Source organism: Ischnura elegans, chromosome 12 (assembly GCF_921293095.1).
Source record: "Ischnura elegans chromosome 12, ioIscEleg1.1, whole genome shotgun sequence".
Taxonomy (NCBI): domain Eukaryota; kingdom Metazoa; phylum Arthropoda; class Insecta; order Odonata; family Coenagrionidae; genus Ischnura; species Ischnura elegans.
The window spans coordinates 58,757,985-58,777,375 of record NC_060257.1 but is presented as its reverse complement, the minus strand read 5'-3'; the positions used below and the strand labels follow the sequence as shown (position 1 = coordinate 58,777,375).

The window sequence follows — 19,391 nt, the reverse complement described above, 5'->3', positions numbered from 1 at the left end:
GAGTGAGAATTAGCAGGGGTACCGGGAGGGGATTGGCAGCAAAAGAAAATGGTCAATACAATATGGAGAGAGGGTGGGCGGGCGGGAAAAACCCTGTGGATGTTGTGGTCGGTTAAGGCATGGGTGAAGAAAGAATTTGACCATTTATTTTCGGGAAGGAGATCTTGAGGGATGTTATGTCTTGTACCGGATGATGGCTCAGTGAGCCGAAACGCATTGTAGGCAGTAAAAAATTTTGTGGAAAAGTGCAACGATCTTTTATTTATTTAAATATGTCTAACTACCACCAATTGAAGCCTGAATCTGTTGAACTTATTAAATGATTTCTTTTCTATTTGCCGCAAGTCAGGATCAAGCTTCCACAATATGCCTGGATGAAAGCCTTTGAATCAAAATACCCATCCTTTGGGCTCAATAAATGAAGAAATAAACATTAAAAGTTTCTGACTCAATTTATTTGTACAATTTTTGGACGGTTTAAAGGGAAGAATTGACATGGTATCACAATCAACAGGAATGCGTTCTAACTTAGCATATCACTGAATCCAAAGTTACCCACTTTTCAAAAATTGATTCTCCAATTTCAGCAGAATTTTCACACTGAAAACAATTTTCAGAGCACCAAACTAGCTCAGTACATTGAAATACATATGGTCCCCATTTGTTATTTTCTGTGGCTATTGCATAAGTGATAGTTATTTTAAATTGATTGAATAATACATAATACCATTTTATATCACAAAAATGCAGTCAATTTCTTCACCATTTAAGGGCAGGAAGTGTCCTCACTCCAATTCTACTCTTGTCGGCACTCGTAACAGTAAAATAAGGCCTTTATGATCCTGAAGTTCATATTTATTCACACCACAATAGCACACCACGATTAACTCACGCACTCACACAAGCATTCAGTCACTTCGATTTAAAAAGATGAAAGATTTCATTCCCATAGCTTGATAAGAAGGAACTGAAGCACCACTGACAACATTGTTTTCTAGACGTCTATCAGTGGTTAGGAAGGAAAATTATTAATGATCCTTCGTAGCATCAAGTAGGATCTTTTAGATATTACAAAGTCACAAAAAAAGTTTGCCGACAAATTCAGTGGCACTACTTCTGCTCATCGACAAAATTTTACTTTTTCAATCGTTGTATGTTACTCAAGGCCAAAAACCTGGAGATCAAAATGATTTGCAATGCAGGATCTTCTAGGATTCTTTGCACTTTTCCTATATTTTCTCCAAAATTAAAGAAAAAGTCAAAGAGATATAAAATTTCCATAGTTGTAATTTTTTCAGTGGGGAGTCAAACAAGGTTAATACAAAGGCTTTTTTAAAATAATTCTCCGATTGAAAAGAAAAGGAAAGTGTTTGTTGTCATGTTACCCTGCTTACTGAGCATGGCCTTGAATAGCATATAACATAATAAAATTCAAATTTCGTGCCAGAGTTTTTCTCAATTTTTAGCAAACTTTTTGGACCAATAGTACATAAGCACTATGCCAGATTTTGACAACAATGCAATGACAACTTTCTCTAGCATTGTAAAAGGAAATTATGACATGCATGATAAATACACCTATGCATTAAAACACTGCTGCCACATCCTGGTCAATAGCTGCTCTTGGGTAAGCTTGACTACTGGTGTACAATGTTACTCTAAAGATACATACAATCAATTTTTAGAACCCTCAGGGTTACAAGCCTTACAGGGCTAGCGTGAAATGTAAAATTTGTGTTTTTTTTCTGAAATGTAAAATTTGTTTCTGCCTCATGAAACATTTCGATAGAGTAGCCTGAAGTTTTCAAGCCATTTTCTCCAAACCCACGATGGTTTCAACAAATTTTGCCATAATAAAACAAATATCCATGGTAGGTTTGTAGAATAAAGTCTAAATGTAGCATTTCCGTAACTTTCATAATTCTTTGGAATGCTCAGAAATCAATTTAAAAATGTGGTGCACCCTTTCGTAAAATTTTTTAGATTGATCAGGTTAATGAACTTAATAACTCTCTTTCCTCTTTAAAAAGACCTAAAAGGAAGGGCAGCCATTTAAAGATTTAGAGACAAAAGTTTACAGGGAGGCAGAATATGTAAGGTCAATCGAAATTTCCGATAAAATATTTCATCAATCATCACAGCATAATTAATAACACTCATGAAGAGAATTCTAGCATAAAAATTTGAATGAAGTCAAAGAGAAAAGTAATGCACTCCAAAAATAACAAGAGGCTGAGGATTTTCAAAATGGACAGCAGTGTTTACACACAATACATACCTACAATGGGTATAAGGACGGAAAAATTTATAATCTCGATTTTTTTAAGACAAAGTCCTTCCATATCACACAATATAACATAAACTCTCACTAATTTTAGATACAAACAGACATTATTATACACGCACCCTGAATAATAATAATATATATAATTATATAACACAGAACCCTGAATAAAAATAGGGCATTTTCTTTAAAATTTAAGTATAAAATCTGTTCACCTGAGAATCCCTCTCATTTTGCAATGATTAAGTCACCCCCACAAAACAAAACGTTTCCTTGCAAGGGCAATCCAAATATGTATGATCAACTAAGGCAGGTCACAGCCCGGCAAAACATCTTAAATCTCCTTCAATGTTTCTGGTAACTTGAGAAACTACCCTCCTGTTCACCCCATCATTACTCCAATTGCATGAAGCTCATTCTCTATTTCTCGAGAAGTGACAGCTTCATGAGACATTGGCTTAATGTAGGTCATTACACCAGCCCACTTCCTTAGGTGGAATTGGAAACATTCATGAAGATGTGCAGTGCACGCACACACTACAACAAAACAGAGATGTATTTTTATTTCCTTGCACAGTTCAATAGAATGCCTTATTGTCCGTATCCACTTCTGATGATGAAGCGATGAACTTGTTTTCAGGGGTAAAGTCTATGCCATAAATTATCAGTTGTATTCATCATTTAAGAATAAGAAATCAGTTTTTTTTTACAATATGTATAAAACAACAATGTCTATCAACAAAAATTTCCTGTCTTGTCAGTCTAAGGTAAAAACCTGTTGATAAAAACTTGTCGCGGTGAATCGATTCCACCATCATCTCTTAGTCCTGATAAAATGGAGCAAAAAAACTCTCTGCTCCAGCAAATAAAACTTTGGTGTTCTCACGAAGTCACTCAGGTCCCGCCACAAAACCACTCCATTGACTCAATTCCTCCATTCTGGGATTAATCACTCAATTTCCAGACTTGTTCCGTAAATGGTGTAGAGGACGAGGGAGGCTATCAAATTAGCCTCTCTTCCGGGGGCGGTTTCAATACATTGTCCATCTCCACGCGAGGATTGCAATACTCCTGCTGCGATGGGGAATACGTGCCTCGAGTTGCCCTCTTCTTTCGAGCCATCACGAGGAAAGCAGTCAAACCTGCTCCCCCGCCCAACACCACGAAGGCGCCAATGATGGATACGACTATGATTACCACATCCGATGGACTTATGCCTGCAGCTTCCACATCTCCGGTCAGACTACCATCCTGAAAAATCAGGATATAGAATTAGATCAATTTGGCTTTCCTTTGAACATAGGTTTTCACAGCGAGAGGCATCGTTACTAACGGCTTCCGGGTGCAGCTGCGTGTTGCGCTTTGTCGTGAGAGCTTTCGCGACCGTTGCAGGACGCATCATCAGGCGATGAATGAAATTACAGAAATTGGTGGTCAATTAATATACTCGTCAAACCTCCCCCATCCACCGGAGTAGTGGGGGAGGAGGGCGGAGCTGACGTCAGCAGAACTCAGAAGAAGAAGAGTCCGCTCGCCGCCCAAGGACAGGGGTGAGAGTTCTGCTGACGTCAGCTCCGCCCTCCTTCCCCACTACTCCGGTGGATGGGGGAAGTTGGACAAGTATATTAATTGACCACCAATTTCCGTAATTTCATTCATTGCCTGATGATGCGTCCTGCAACGGTCGCGAAAGCTTGCACGACAAAGCGCTACACGCAGCTGCACCCGGAAGCCGTTAGTGACAAATTTGGCTTTCCCTCTGTGAAAATTCATGCTGATTGAAAATATACAGCCATTGCAATTTTCACAAATTTTTTTATGGAATGGAATGGTATTTGGAGAATTGACCAACAGCTGAGTTTAATTGTGCCATTAGGGAAGAGCATGGAAGCAAGGGCGGAGAGAAACCTGGTGTCTGCATTAGCCTGCCCTTAATGAAAGGCACCAAGGGTACCACGGCATAACGTCCCGTCCAACGGACAGAGTGTTGCACCTGAATTGTCTCAATACAATATTCAAGCAGGGATTGGGCAGTCTCTGAAAATTCTTGATTTGAACCTGAGCCCACAGGATGGAAAGCTAAAATTCTAGTCACCACACAAAACCCGATCCCCTGATTTTTTTAACGATACAACGTGTTTTGATGCTAGCATACTTGAGAATGACACCTTAGTGTCAAAACGTGTCATACCAAAGAAAAAAAATTTTTAAAATTTACAAAGGTTTGTATGTTCATTCATCAGTGTACAGATTAATAAGAATGAATTTTCAAGTAACACATATAGGCAATCCTAACAATAAGTAAGGAAAGTAAAATAAGACAGAAGCTGATATCTATTAAATAAATCTACATATTATGCCTCTATCTTGTTTATATACACATCATGCAATACCGTATGCAAGAAAAAATTTTTGAAGGCAATGATAAATGAAGGCAAATAAGGAATTTTTAAAACCAATACTTGTGTTTGACAAGTTGAAGTTGTTTTCATATCAATAAATTACTGCTCCAAGTTCCTTATTGAAAGTTTTCCATCATTATTCTGACAATATTATAAAATATTAATCCTAAGGATGCATCACTAAGTACTTCAAATACTTTTGACGAATTAAAAATAAAGTAAGATAAATTATCTCTCTCCTCCTTACCGTAGAAGTACTGGACTCATCAAATGGAACAATACACACAAAGTCAGGTTCTGTGGTACAATTAGCTGAACACAATTCATCAACCTCACATGGATTTGACTGAAAAAAAAACAAGACATTGTGCAAATTTAGATCCTCCTAATTTTTCTCTATGGTATAATATTATAAAAATAAAGTTGTTTTCATCATAATGGTGATATGCCTAGCTTGTGGAATTATACAGAGAGTAGTACATATTTCTCTGAGAATAGATAGTTTTGTAAAATTAGCAGATTTCAAGAGGGTTCAAAAAATTGCTATTCAGATATTGAAGAGGTTTCGTGAATCTCAATGAAAAACTCTTTCGAGAACAAATTGCACTCTAAAGGGTATTCTAGTACATATGGGTTTTCGAGCACTAGGGATTATATATTTTTCAATTTATAGTATGTATGTATTTATCAAACACTACATATGTATATAAATACTGTTTCTAAGGTTCAATCATATTTAATTTTTATTTTTGCTAATATAAGCACATGTATGTCGATGCATAACTAGTATTTATATTTAAAAAGTGTCTGCACTCGCCCTAACTTCAGCATTTAACGGCCTCATAAGGCTTTCAACACGTAAAAACCTAATCAAAATTATTTCAGAAGAATTTCTTTTTCTATGTTTGAAATGATTAAAAATCAATGCTTACCACGCATGGATCAGGAAGGGAGCAATCATCCCCACACAGCCCAGGGTTGCACTGACAAAGAAATCCGCCATCAATGTTTATGCATATTTTACCACTGAATCCACAAAGGTCAGCTGTCAATGCGCACTCATCAATGTCAAGTTCACAGTTCTCCCCCATGTAGCCTGAAAATAGACAAGACAACTGAGATAAAAAATAGAACAAAAAATTCAATTCTTTTTTTTTTTGGGGAAAATTCCACCAATTTTGACACATAAGGACATGAGTTTGATGTAGAAATCATTAAAATATTTACCTCAACCCTTTCCTGCCGGTGCCTACAATTGGAAAATGTGTTCCGTGCTGCAGGTAGCATGAGAACATTTTAAACCTCTCTGTACGGAGCTCTTTTTGGGGTGGAGTTACCCTGGTATTTTCGTCCCTTAGACTTTCATGAAAATATTTTATGTATACTCTATTCACTATGCATTATAGCACATTACTTGATTTCATGCACCCCCCAAGGGCAGTAAGGTGAGAAATTATATGAGACCAGCGGTCACATGGACACACAGAGGGGTAAATTAAAAAGGCTTTTGAGACAATAAAATGAGGACGAATAGCTGTCTCATACCACAAAAATAAATACTAGAGATTTTTAATAATAAATGGACATGTAAGAATACAAAATATTTCATACAGAGAAAAATTAACGATAATAAATCAAGATCTCGCCCCATTCTGTGAGGCATATTCAGATGGTGTTATTGAATATTTTCCAATGTTGAATGAAAAGCAACATCTTTGATTTCCTTTTATGAGTGTGAAAGTGACCTAGAGGAAGGACTCAACCATTGAAGTAAATTTTGATTTCAGAAATTTTCATTTTGAACTCAGAAAACATTTCATTTAATATTTATTTCTACTGCCTTTATCTCAAATAGGGTCTTATTATTGATTTTTGGCCCTTTTTTTAAACTCCACTGTAAAGTTTTTATTGAACACTATGTTGGAGCTGTACCACATCTACATACAACACAGCAAGCAGCCTAAAAAGACATGTGGCAAGGGGTGTTAGGACACCAGATATTCACTCATATAAAGCAAATGCTCAAAAAAATTATGACTCTTTCAATGGTTTCCAGCTCAACTTTGTAGAAGTTGAAGTTCACAAATGAAAAAATGACTTCATTTTCTTCCACGCATTTATTTCCTTGGCATGGCTTTCTACAAAAAGAAGAATCTTCTTACAGCTGAAAATACCAGCATAGAAGTAAGGAAACAATTCATCAGATGCTACATATGGAGTATGTTTCTCTATGGAAGCGAGGCTTGGACGTTGACAGCAGCAGAGAAGTCAAGAGTGGAAGCATTCGAAATGTGGTGCTACCGAAGAATGATGAAGATAAAATGGATTGACCGTGTGAGTAACCATGAAGTGCTAAGGAGAGTAGGAGAAAAGAGAAGCCTCCTAGAAACATTAAGCAGAAGAAGGGACAACTTAGTTGGCCACATTTTGAGGCACGATGGTCTGATGAAGACAATCGTTGAAGGACAAGTGGAAGGGAAAAAGGGCAAGCGACGGCCCCGAATGAGTTATATAGGACAGGTTATAAAGGATGTAAAAGAGAAGAAATATGTAGCTATGAAAAGATTAGCGGACAGGAGAGAGAAATGGAGAGCTGCGTCAAAGCAATCTTAGGATTGTTGACTAATGGTGGTGGTGGTGGACATACTTCAACCTCAAGAGGTACTTGAAAATGACCTCTTGAGGTTGATTCCTTACCCTGGCCACTGGTCTGGACCCTCTAACCCTATCTTAGCAAGAATCCAGGGTCAACTTATTGTGTTCCCAGTGTTTTTACAACCAAATATTGCATTTGATTTTCATTAATTTACTCTTCTAGAGGAATTATAAAACATTTTTTTAGCATTGTGGAATTTTCAATGGATTCCTAACATTAATAACAACAAAGTTAGTGAACATAAGGTGCTAAGACTACAAGTCCAGAAGTCTGTTATTTTTAAGGCTAAAATTTTGTTTAAAAATTGCTTACCCACAGAAAAAAAACGAAGAATTCATTTCAAATTACATATAAAAAAATTGTAGTATGCAACAAAATATATCATTGAAAAAACTATTGACAATATAACCACTATGCAACGGATTCCTGAGGTAGGGATGATCATAAATGAGTGGGAGGGTCAGGCTTAACTGCCGAATAGTAGCCCTAAGGACTCGCTAAGCTGGGTTACAGGCTGGGCCTGAATGCATCAGACAATAGGGTGGTTTCCTATTATTTTTTTAAGGCCTAAATCGAAAGATTATTACTCCTAGAGTATGTATTTCACGCTTTTAGATTTTTAAATGACTATATCTATTTTTCGCGATTAAATGAAAAGTGAAAATTTTCAAGCGCGCGAAAACGCGACGGGTAAGTATGAATGCTGGGAAAACTCCCATGTGACGTCGTTCTGGTTCCCGCTGCTCCAAGTGAGGTGACCTTGGGGCGAGGCTCGGAGTGCTGATACGACGCAGGATGCTAGCAGGTAGTAGAGTACCATGCTAGTTGGTAGCGCTTGGCTTAAATAAGGATTATTAATCCCTTATCAAACAAGGAAAACTTTCCGACATTAGCCAGTTTTAATAGGTACCGTATAAGCTTGTGTAAGAGGCGCACCCCTATTTTGAGGATCGAAGCTATAAAGAAAACATTTTGCGGCATTTCTTTTATCCTATCATGCGGTGTTGCAGATTTATGCCTGGAATTTCGAAAGTAATCGAAATTTCCTCTTTCAGTACTATTTGAAAGAGGAAATTTTGATAACTGCGGCGGTAATAGCGGCATAAGAGGGAGTAGAAAGAGTTCCGATCCTCTCTTCGCATACGCCATCGCTCTACGTTGCTTGTCCTACTCACGAACAATTTTGTTTAAAAGCTCTCGCAGAAGTATTGCAATAGAATTGCAGCCGTGGAAAATTTTAAGGCAAAACACGACAGGCACATAGCATGAACCTTCCCAAGAGATTGGACAACAATCGGGGCAATCTCAGCGCCGTAGGATAATAACCACGTCGTAGATTTAAGGCCCCTTGCACACGCACCGATTTTGGACGGCGGGTAAAATATCGGCCGTCCACATTCCAATAGTGAACAATGGGAGAGCATTGGAGCTTGCACACGTACCGACCACGCGCCGGCACCGGCAAAATGCCGGTTAGCTGCCGGCCATTGTCACTGTGGGTCGCCGGCGCCGGCTAAAAAACATAGCAACTTATCGTTTGACCGGTAAAAATCTGGCATGTGTGCAAGCATCGCTTCGCCCGTAAAATATCGGCCGATATTTTACCGGCTGTCCAAAATCGGTGTGCGTGCAAGGGGCCTAACGGAACTACACTCGGCCCTCCATCAGCCAATGCCTCTGGCGTTTTTTTCCTTTCCGAGACTCCACAGGAAAATAGGAAAATTTCAAGTTACAGGGGAACAATTGAAACGTGTTTCATCCCTACCCCATCTCACCAACTGACCTTTTTCGGTCTACCAGGTTCAATTTTCCGAGTTTCTGGAGGTCAAATGCTAGGTGAGTCACCTTCTGAGCTCTGAGATATCTCGATATCTTTCAGCAATTGTAAGACACGCACGAGGTTCTAAAAAGAATTTGACCTTACGCGATGTTTATCTGACAGCATTTAAGTTTTTTGAGCTCTAATTGATTGACACAAAGATTTATAGCTAAAACAAGGCTACTAATATTCAACATAGTCCAAACAGCACAATTTCGGAAGAAACAAGCGTAGCATAAGCGCATTCAAACAAGACGAGACGGACTGGAAACTTCAGGCAACGCAAACTGCGTATATCACATTGCTGCGCCTTCGCATTAAAGGCAACGACGTCACATGCAAGATCGGACGTATTCTTCCCTTGCTCCTTCGCTCATAGCCTCGTAGCTTGAAATACGGAGGGGAGGGAGCGCGCTCCTTCCCCTCAACCTCGCCTTCAGCGCTCTTCACTTATAAGCATTTCCGATTTCTTCTATCCACCATTTAGTCCAACAATGAACGCACTCGTTCGAATTTTTTAAACCGCAGGTTTAGACACCAATATAATTTTCAGTTGCAAAAATCCTCATATTAGCGTCTGAAGATGATTTTTGAAAAAATCAGGTGCTCAACGTAATGGAAATTGCTCGGCAAGACAGATGTTGATTATTAACCAGGTATGTCCTTCAAAACGACGCGTTTCTATACGTTTGATAAGCGATTACACTATGCAATATAAATGCCGCGGGATTCCCACTCGTGGCAGCAAATTTAGCGCGCGCTCCGGAGCGAAAAACCCCGCGCGATCTTTTCAATGTTCACCTCTGGGGTACCGACGTGACGGCGCGATGCTTGCAAGAAATTCAAACAGGAGCATTTAAAAAATGCGTCACTAAGGGATAAACTCCCCTACCTGCCGTTTGATTTTGACCCAGGGTTTCAGATGACTGACTCACGCTGAAAACCAAGGCCACTCAGTTCCCCTTGGACTTGCGACCGGTGAAGGGAAGGAGGGGAGATAAGAAGTTTGTGTAAGAGGCGCACCCCCATTTTCGGCTGCAATGTCTGGGAAAAAAGGTGCGCCTCTTACACGCGCTTATACGGTAATTATTAAGACATGCTTTCCTGAGCTCTGTGCCTCATGCATGCATTGGTGACCTCAGACGATGTAAAACTCCTATCTACTAGTATAGGCTCTACTCGTAAGTCCCTGTGACGTCACGTGGAGTAGAATCGCATGGGTGCCAATCTGGCCTTTTTCAAATGAGGATAAAATTGACCCTTGCCATTCGTCTAAACCGGTATTTCTAAAACCAAATAATTTGTATACTATGAATACACTAATGGTGGGTAAGGAATCGCAATCAATGCCTTCCGTTTTCTTTGATGAAGGAAACTACCCTATTGCTACCAGAGCGGTCACTTCCCTTCCCTCGCGTCGGCCAGAGTCCGGTCATTTTCGTTGAAAAATCCATGACAGCTTTACCCGACATCAGGTGTTCTGCATATGAAAATGCCAGTTGGCTCCACCTGATGTCTGGCATGAAAGGGTTAAGAGAAAAAATTTAAAACTCATCTGGTCAGGGAGGCCATTCAGATCCAAAAATACCTGGGTAGTACATATAAACCTAGACCACAGCTTGATGCTCAGTGAAACTCAGAGACCCTTGGTGTCAAAATGTAAATCCCTACAGAACAATACCCTATAACCGCAGCAGTTGGATGACCCTTGCACTCTGAAGAATCCTCCAGCACAAAATGCCAAATAGGGTGGTTTCCTATTATTTTTTTATTGCCTAAATCGAAAGATTATTATACTCCTATAGTACTTATTTCACGCTTGTAGATTTTTAAATGACGATATCTATTTTTTGCTATTAAATGAAAAGTGAAAAATTTCAAGCGCACGAAAACGCGAAGGCTAAGTAGGAATGATGGGAAAAGTCCGTTTGACGTATTTCTGGTTCCAGCTGTCGGCGTGTGAGGTGACCTTGGGGCGAGGCTTGAGCGCTGATACGACGCAGGCTACTAGCAGGTATTGCTTGGCTTAAATAAGGATTATTATTCCCCTATCAAACGAAGGAAACTTTTCCAACTTAGGTATTTTTAATGTGCAATTATTATGAGATGTTTCCCTGAGCTCTGTGCCTCATGCATGCGTTGGTAATCTCAGACCATGAAAAACTCCTATCTACTCGTGTAGAAACTAGGTCCCTGTGACGTCACATGGAGTGGAATCACATGGGCGCCAATCTGGCCTTTTTCAAATGAGGTTAAAATTGACCGTGGCCATTCGTCTAAACTGGGATTTGTAAAACCAAATAATTTGTATATTATGAAGATATTAATGATGGGTAAGGAATCGCAATCAATGCATTTCGTTTTATTTGATGAAGGAAACCACCCTATTAAAAAATATCCATAATTAGCCCAAAAAATAAATTTATTTGCAATAAAAAGGTCAGCTATCAAGCTTCAATCATTTATCAATACAGTATGTCATTTGGAGAAGGTGACCGACAGCTAAGGCTATTTGCACCATAAGGAAGGGAAGGGTGGAGAAAAATCTTTCTGACATTTTTCTTTAAGCAAGTAGATGTGAGAAATGCACATTAGTCAAAACCAACTTAGCATTTAGGCATGCTTGCATTAAGGGTGCACCAGCATTTAATTGCTAACTAATACAAAAAATGCTGGTAGACCAGTTTCATTGGGAAAATACAATGGTACACAAAAACAAGGCAGTTGTATAATAGGATGTCTCCTTATAATACTTATTTTACACAATTAATTTTCCTTTTTTTCTTCAATGATATCCACAAAATCTTAAGGAATAAAGAATTATTATTATTACTATTATTATTTATTTTTGGAAATAACAATACTAAAAATTACAACATTATTCAGTGATTGACTAGCGGAGAGGAAAAACGTTGTGTACACAATGCTACTTTAATTGAATTCACACTCACCTGTGCCAGAACAATTGCAGGTGTACTGGTTAATTTGGTTGATACAATGTCCCTTATGCATGCAAGGATGAGATGCACATTCATCGATATCTATTTCACAGTGTTTTCCCACAAAGCCAGGCAGACAAACACAGTGAGGTGGCTAGAAAAATGAGGTAAGTTATCATAATACAAGGAATAAAAAAGCAAGCCGGTTATCCTGCATTAAGCTGAAAATTAAACATGTGAAAAACAATGCAGGAATTGCTTTTCTACATTCATAGACTCAAACAACTTTACACTCATTTCAAATGCACAATGTACAGATAGTCTCAGTTACACATACACATCACCAGTGGCATAACTATGGGGGGGGGACGAGGGGGATAGATCCCCCCCCCCCCCCCAAAGCCTCAGAAAATTTTATAGTATACTTATGTTTTCCCTGTTGTGATGATTTCCCGAGGAATTATGATTGGAACCCAAATTATGAGTGCCAAAATAATGTATTTCAAGGCATGTTATTTTTCAAAAATATTCCCTGGGCCTCCCTTTGCCTGGGGAGGCCACCCCTCCAGGTCCCTTCAACCCCTCCCAAAGCATACTCCAAGTCGTGCCACTGTACATCACTCTTAAATAGCCAATAAGAACTACATTAACAGGATGCATATTTAACTACATCATCAAAATACACTCAAGAATCAATTTTTCTTTACTGACCGAGTATTTCTAACAGCAAAATTATCTAATTCTAAAACAACACCAAACATTGTAGCATTATTTGCTAAGATCGTGCACAAACTACAGCAATGCCATTGTTGCCAGCCTTTTGGATCAAATAACTGAGTGAGTGATGCTCATATAATCTGAAAATGAAGTTTATGTTCACATGTTAAAACTTGGTGAGGTTTTAGAGGCTGAATAAGCTACTAAAGCTGCACTGACAACAAAAAAAAAAAAACATGAAAGCGACCTAGATGAAGGACTCAACCATTGAAGTGTATTTTGATTTCAGAAATTTTCATTTTGAACTCGGAAAACATTTCATTTAATAATTATTTCCACTGCCTTTATCTCAAATGGGGTCTTATTATTGATTTTTGGCCCTTTTTTAAACACCACTGTGAAGTTTTTATTGAACACTATCTTGGAGCTCTACCACATCTACATGCTACCCTGCAAGCTGCCTAAAAGGCGTGTGGCAGGGGGTGTTAGGACACCAGACATTTACTCATATAGAGCAAATGCTCAAACAAAATTACGACCAGCATTTATTAAAGTCCTTTTTTGTTTGGGTAGAAATGAATTCCCATACCCATTTATGCAGCAAATATCTCTCTTAATTTATTGCTTCTGTCAGACCTGGAAATGTAGTGGGGCTCTAATATTGTGTCATTCTTAAAGATATCTATTTTCAATTGCTCAAGCAATGTAATCCTTGTGCTAATCCTCCGAGCCTCTAGTGAGTCCCAGCCTAATTTGCTTAAAACCTGTGTAGTGCTTCATGAATGCCCCTGAAAGTTTTTGATGAATAGCGCAGCTTTACTATTTCATTCGTTACATGGATTAAGTCTTTTTGCACCGGATCCCATATGCTCACTTGATATTCAAGGTGTGGCCTGACGAGTGTGAAATAGTAGCTCTCTTTTACTTCTTCATCCGAAAATCTTCCCACAGTATACTTGATGAATCCTAACTTTTTCAGGGCTCTTCCACAAATATTCCTAATATGTTTTCCCCACAATAGCTTTGAAGTTATCACAACTCCTTGATACTTCACTTTGTACGTCGCCTTTGTGTTAACACCATCCACAGCATATAGCACAGCACAGGGATAGTTGGACAACTTCTGAAAGTCATGTACTGCCATGCATTTTCTCAGATTAAGTTCCAGTTCCCACAACTACTATTGGCATATTAATGGCATTACCAATTCAAGAAATCAGGGTGGTAACTTATGTGTTCTTAGAAGAGAATTGCTGCGTGGAGAATGCTTTTTTATCATCATAACTTATTTTTCCATTCCATCAATCAGATTCTTTTAACTCATAGCAATTTTGGGTCCGCGTGAAAGGACAATTGGCAATGTAGTCTTTGTAAAACCTATTACTAATGCCCGAACAATCATAACATCAATAACTCCGTTGTACTAACAACATTAAAATCAATACGAAAAGTAGTATAAACATACCAGTTCTTCTGAAACATTGCACATCCCTCCATTCAAGCATGGATTTACATGACAAAATGGATCCTTGCAATAAGGCTCATCATATCCCTCAGCACAGATACATGTGAAATTGTCCCCAGTTTTAGGATCTGAAAAGAGAATTACATCCATTAGGTAATTAACTAAAATTAATAATGAAAATAACCCCATTAACTAAGATTTCAATAGCAAGGAACAGTCAATGGCATAGGCAGATCTAGGGGGGAGGAGGGGGAGGGGCGAACAAGGGCACATGTCCCCCCCACTCCCCGTGCAGACCCTTAAAAAATATGCAAGATTATCAGACAGAAATCCATCGTAGCAGTCTAAATGCCGAGACGACATGCAATCATTTTTTCGCAAGGTGGTGTGTCCCCTAAGAATATTTGAAAGAGATGTAAGTTGAATCAACTGTATGCCCAAATTGTTTCCATAAAATTAAAATATTCCATTAATCAGCTAAATTCCTGTTTGAATCCTTTAAAGGAAATCACAATTACTCGCCAAAATCTTGGATTTCCTGCTGCATAGGCAACCTAGTCAAACATTCCTGCATTCTTCGTTTTTTTTTTCGTCTATCTCCTTGAAGAACGATAGATCGAGGTTCCACTATACACCTTTTTATTTATACATTCATCAAGTGAAATAGAAGAAGAAACGTACGTTTCATAAGCTTTTTGCAATTCTAGTATTCGAGGTATTTGAATGTTCGAGCAATGATTTTATATTCAAATTCGATATTCGAGTTCGAGAAATCTGCTATTCGACCCATCTCTAGTAAGTACATAGTTGGTATCAATTTAATTCGGTTGACCTATTATAAAAAGAACACAACATGGCTGTATCATTCCAATGAAAAAAAGAAAAATATTTTCTTTGGAGTGTCGATGACATCCCTCGCGCCTTCTATTGTTACATTTTGCTGTGCACTTTCTCCCGCGTTAATGAAATCACTTTTGGTATTTTGAGTAGAGATGGGTCGAATAGCAGATTTCTCGAACTCTAATATCGAATTCGAATATTAAATCATTGCTCGAATATTCGAATACCTCGAATTTCGAACACCTCAAATACTAAATGATGAATGCTGGAATGTTTGACTCGGTTGCCTATGCAGCAGGCAGCACCAGATTTTGGGGAGTAATTTTTATTTCCTTTTAAGGATGTCGAACTCTTTTCACCACTCTAACCTGCGGATTTGATGTAGTTCGTCAACTTGCCTAAAACGGCGCTGCATACACTAAAAGACTAGAGTTCTTTACATTTTTCCGAGTCAACTACCAACGACCTACGTGCGACAGTGTACGACGCAAAATTCAAAGTATTCGAGGTATTCGAGGCGGTACTTTTCGCATAACTATTCGAGACCTCGAATATCGAATACTTTCTAGTATTCGAGGTATTCGAGTATTCGCGGATACTATTCGCACATCTCTAATTTTGAGTCTTCTTAGATAACCCTTTAGCTTCCCTACTGAAACTGACACAACCCAAAGTAAAAAAAAAGTTAGGAGGAACACCCATTACTATTTTAAGTAAAAGTAATACTCACTTGGTTCATCGATGCAGGAGGAACCATTTGTGAAGCATGGATCCGATTCGCAGGTTTTCAGCTTGGGATTTTCACATCGATCTCCGATGAAATCTTCTGGACATGTGCATTCAAAATGGGCTATCTTGTCTGTGCAGTTTCCTCCATTCAGGCATGGATTTGAAGCACATTCATCAATTTTCTGGTCACATCTGAGGTAAGCAGAACGGTGATCACATAAGGAGTGAGAAAGAAAGTAGTTTGTTTGAAATGCTTGTATATGAGTTTGTATCCATACAATATAAGAACAGTCTTTTATTAGAGAATATGTACCCTTACTCAGAACTTACATCAATCAAATTAGAGGCAAAAAATGTAGTTTAAGAAAACCTTAGTTTTGACAGAATCTCTTCCTATTTATGTCCTTAAACCAACACTAAATATGTTAACTATGTACTGCACTTCCATCAACAGGAAAAAAAACATACTAGTATATTATGTAAGAGAGGCGAACCAAAGATTTGAAAGCAACAATTCACTTTTGATTCCATTTGAATATCATGGATCTCTGTATTTAAATATTAGCCACTACATTTGTGTATACAGCACACATGATACACTACACCTTAAATATATACGTAAAATTATTACCGTATACTTAGTGCATATATATATATGCTTAGTAATGATTATACTTAAGACAGCGATGTGGTAATGAAAAAAATTGAGATAACTGACTTTGAAAAATGTTATACATTAAAGATTAGCAATCGTTATCGGTAGTACTAGACACAGGCCATCGTAGGTCATAGTAAAAAAAGTACCCAATATGTCAACATATATATGTGACATTCTGATGAGCACTAATTATTAAACGATTAAAAATGATTGTTAGCTAGTTTACTTGGAGGAACTGTTATGATATTAAAACAATAAAAATGGATTGTGGTATTCCACAACTATATTTAAGACCTTCTACCATTATCAGCCCCTCTTCAGGTTATTTTCAGGAGTATATTGTAATAGAGCCAGTAGAAGGTCTTACATTTAAGTACACACTAAAATGTTTTCATAGCTTTAATAACATGGGGCATATATGCAATGTTAACTCTCTTCTTGAAATTTAAGTATTTTCAACACTTACAACCATCCCTGCCATCCAGGAGCACATTCACAAGTGTAGTTAGCGATCGCATCCCTACATGTTGCTCCATTCTGACAATTGTGGCCAGAATAACGAGGCAGCGGAGGAGGAAGATCATTCTTCTCCACAATATCTTTTTCACCTAAAATAAAATACATAAATGAATTAACATTCACTATAGTAAACAAATTTCAAATAGAACAAAAAAGGAAGATAAAATAAAAATTGAAATGGTTCCGAATACATAAATGAATACAACTGGTTCCAATTTATATAGGCTCCTTTCTGTGTTCTTATTCTAATTCTAGAGTTTAATTTTCACCATGCAAACATCTTTGAGCAAAGCTCAAGATACAGTGGAACCTCGCTAAAACGAGTACGGGCTATTGCGAGACCCCGGACATTACGAGAGATAGCCGATGCACCGTCAATTGACCCTATAATAAGCATGCAAAAAAATTCGTTTTTAAGAGGCCCTTTTGATGTTGGCACTCGCCATAGCAAGAGTTTCGCCGGAGAGATCGCCGGAAAACCTTCACCAAGAGTCCCTTATCTCTGTAATTTCTTGCGATCTGTTAGAAATGAAGTTAACATGGAGTGCTCAGTCTTAAATTCATGTAGTAAACTGTCGTTCGATATAAATAAGTAGTTCATTTTGGTGACAATATTGTGGCATTAACATTCACGAATGCTTGATCTTCTTATGTTCCTCGGGCGGCAGAAAGCAGACGGCAGCATACCCGCACGTCCGTGAGTTGCGTGAATAGAAAGCATTTGATGGCAGACACCATGGCCAAAAAAATGCTTTGCATGATTTTTATTCAGTGCGGCGCTTATAAATTGTTTGCATAGTTAGTCGTTGTTTGAGTAAGGAAATTTAGCGATGCAAAAAAACATAGCCTTTCTTCTGGATTTATGATTACGTTTATCGGATATAAATTTATCTGTCGCCGCACCACTCCTGTTCCTGTATAACTGTTCACAACAGGTATATTGGCTATTATTTACTCCACCTCCGCTAAAGCGACAATTCGCTATAGCGAGTGTTTATTGGAGCACCGTGGGGTCTCGTTTTATCGAGGTTGCACTGTATACAGGAAAGCGTGACTAAACAATCCCGCCCCAAATAGAATGATAGGTATGAAGTAAAATCACAGCCTGCATCAGTGCTTCGGAACTGTAGAAGCTAACTGTTATTCCAGCAAAGCATGCCGTCATCACAAATGAACAAGGAGCTGGGAAACGCAATTCATCCAAATAACTTGATCAAAGCCTTCTAACCGATAATTCCCCGATTACCTCTAGGTCCTTTTCCTGGCATTTCTGGTATGTCTTCTGGTTTCAACACACACTCATCAATATTAGTTTCACACCCATCATCAGGACCTTCAAAGCCAGGAGCACAGTCGCATTTTGGTGACCTGGTTGGGTCTGTACAATGTCCTCCATTCTTACACTGACCCTCAAAGCATAACACACAACCAGTCTCCACAACCGTTCTGTTTTTCAAACCAGACAAATCTGCCGTCACAGCTGGTGGGAGAAGCTCAAATCTCTCAGCATCTGGATGAGGATATCCAAGTTCGGATGAGGTAAAATAAGGCAGCAACAGGCCTCCAATACGAACCTCCCCCAAACAACCCTGAAATAAAGAAATAAAATTCTTGGTAAAAATCGAATACAGAAATTCCAGAGAAAACTTGGCAATAGCAAAAATTAGCAGCCTCTAATGCTAATTGGGCCTAAGTCCCAATTTTTTAAAATTCAATTTTGGAAATAATTGATCACTTGCAGTAAATTATATAACATATAAATTTCCTTAAGGATATTTTATGCAAAAAGGAGGCAACAAAATTCTGAGAAATACAGCACTTCAATAGTTTGCCGTCACAAATCATCTAATGTATGAACCAAACTCGAATAAGCATAGCTTGGTTTCAGGGTTGTCCTCCATGTCAATTCAATCTTTGTGACGACAATATTGCCAGCATTGCAGCAGGGGTATTCAAGTTTGAAGCCTAGGATGCAAGTTTTTGCGATCTTATGTAGGCCTTGGTTTAGGTCAGGTGCATCCGGATTGATCCACCAACCAATTCTACAGTCTAGCTGGCGAGAGTTGTCCGATGACAGTTCAGAAGGAGGGGTGGAGAACCCTGCACCAACATGCTTTGCAGCCAACCGCTGTCCCCCAAACGCACCTCACACCCTCACCTAGTTGTACAACGTGAATTGGATGGATGAGGCAGATACTTTGTGGAGATCCATTACGAGATATGAAGTGAAACACTTTGCACTTTCCACATTAAAAAAAAAAAAGGCTGCTATGATAGACAACATGGTAGCGAAAAAGAAAAAAGAAATTTCCCTTAGGCAGATATATTCGTTGGAACCTAGGGAAGCTCAACGCTGGAGAAAA

At 38.5% G+C, this 19,391-nt stretch overlaps 1 protein-coding gene across 5 annotated transcripts in view; it reads right to left on the bottom strand.

Annotated features, from left to right (window-relative positions):
- Nucleotides 1–433: 433 nt before the first annotated feature.
- LOC124169827 (protein crumbs) overlaps nucleotides 434–19,391 on the bottom strand; it is a 278,415-nt gene continuing 259,457 nt past the window's right edge. For all 5 annotated transcript variants that reach the window (XM_046548608.1, XM_046548610.1, XM_046548609.1 and 2 more), the window contains 8 exons: nucleotides 18,275–18,617; nucleotides 16,976–17,117; nucleotides 15,853–16,043; nucleotides 14,283–14,410; nucleotides 12,113–12,254; nucleotides 5,619–5,782; nucleotides 4,934–5,032; nucleotides 434–3,535 (listed from right to left, as the gene is read on the bottom strand). In XM_046548608.1, the coding sequence (XP_046404564.1) occupies nucleotides 3,287–3,535; nucleotides 4,934–5,032; nucleotides 5,619–5,782; nucleotides 12,113–12,254; nucleotides 14,283–14,410; nucleotides 15,853–16,043; nucleotides 16,976–17,117; nucleotides 18,275–18,617 (1,458 nt within the window). In that variant the 3' untranslated portion in view covers nucleotides 434–3,286. The remainder of the gene's footprint in view (nucleotides 3,536–4,933; nucleotides 5,033–5,618; nucleotides 5,783–12,112; nucleotides 12,255–14,282; nucleotides 14,411–15,852; nucleotides 16,044–16,975; nucleotides 17,118–18,274; nucleotides 18,618–19,391) is intronic.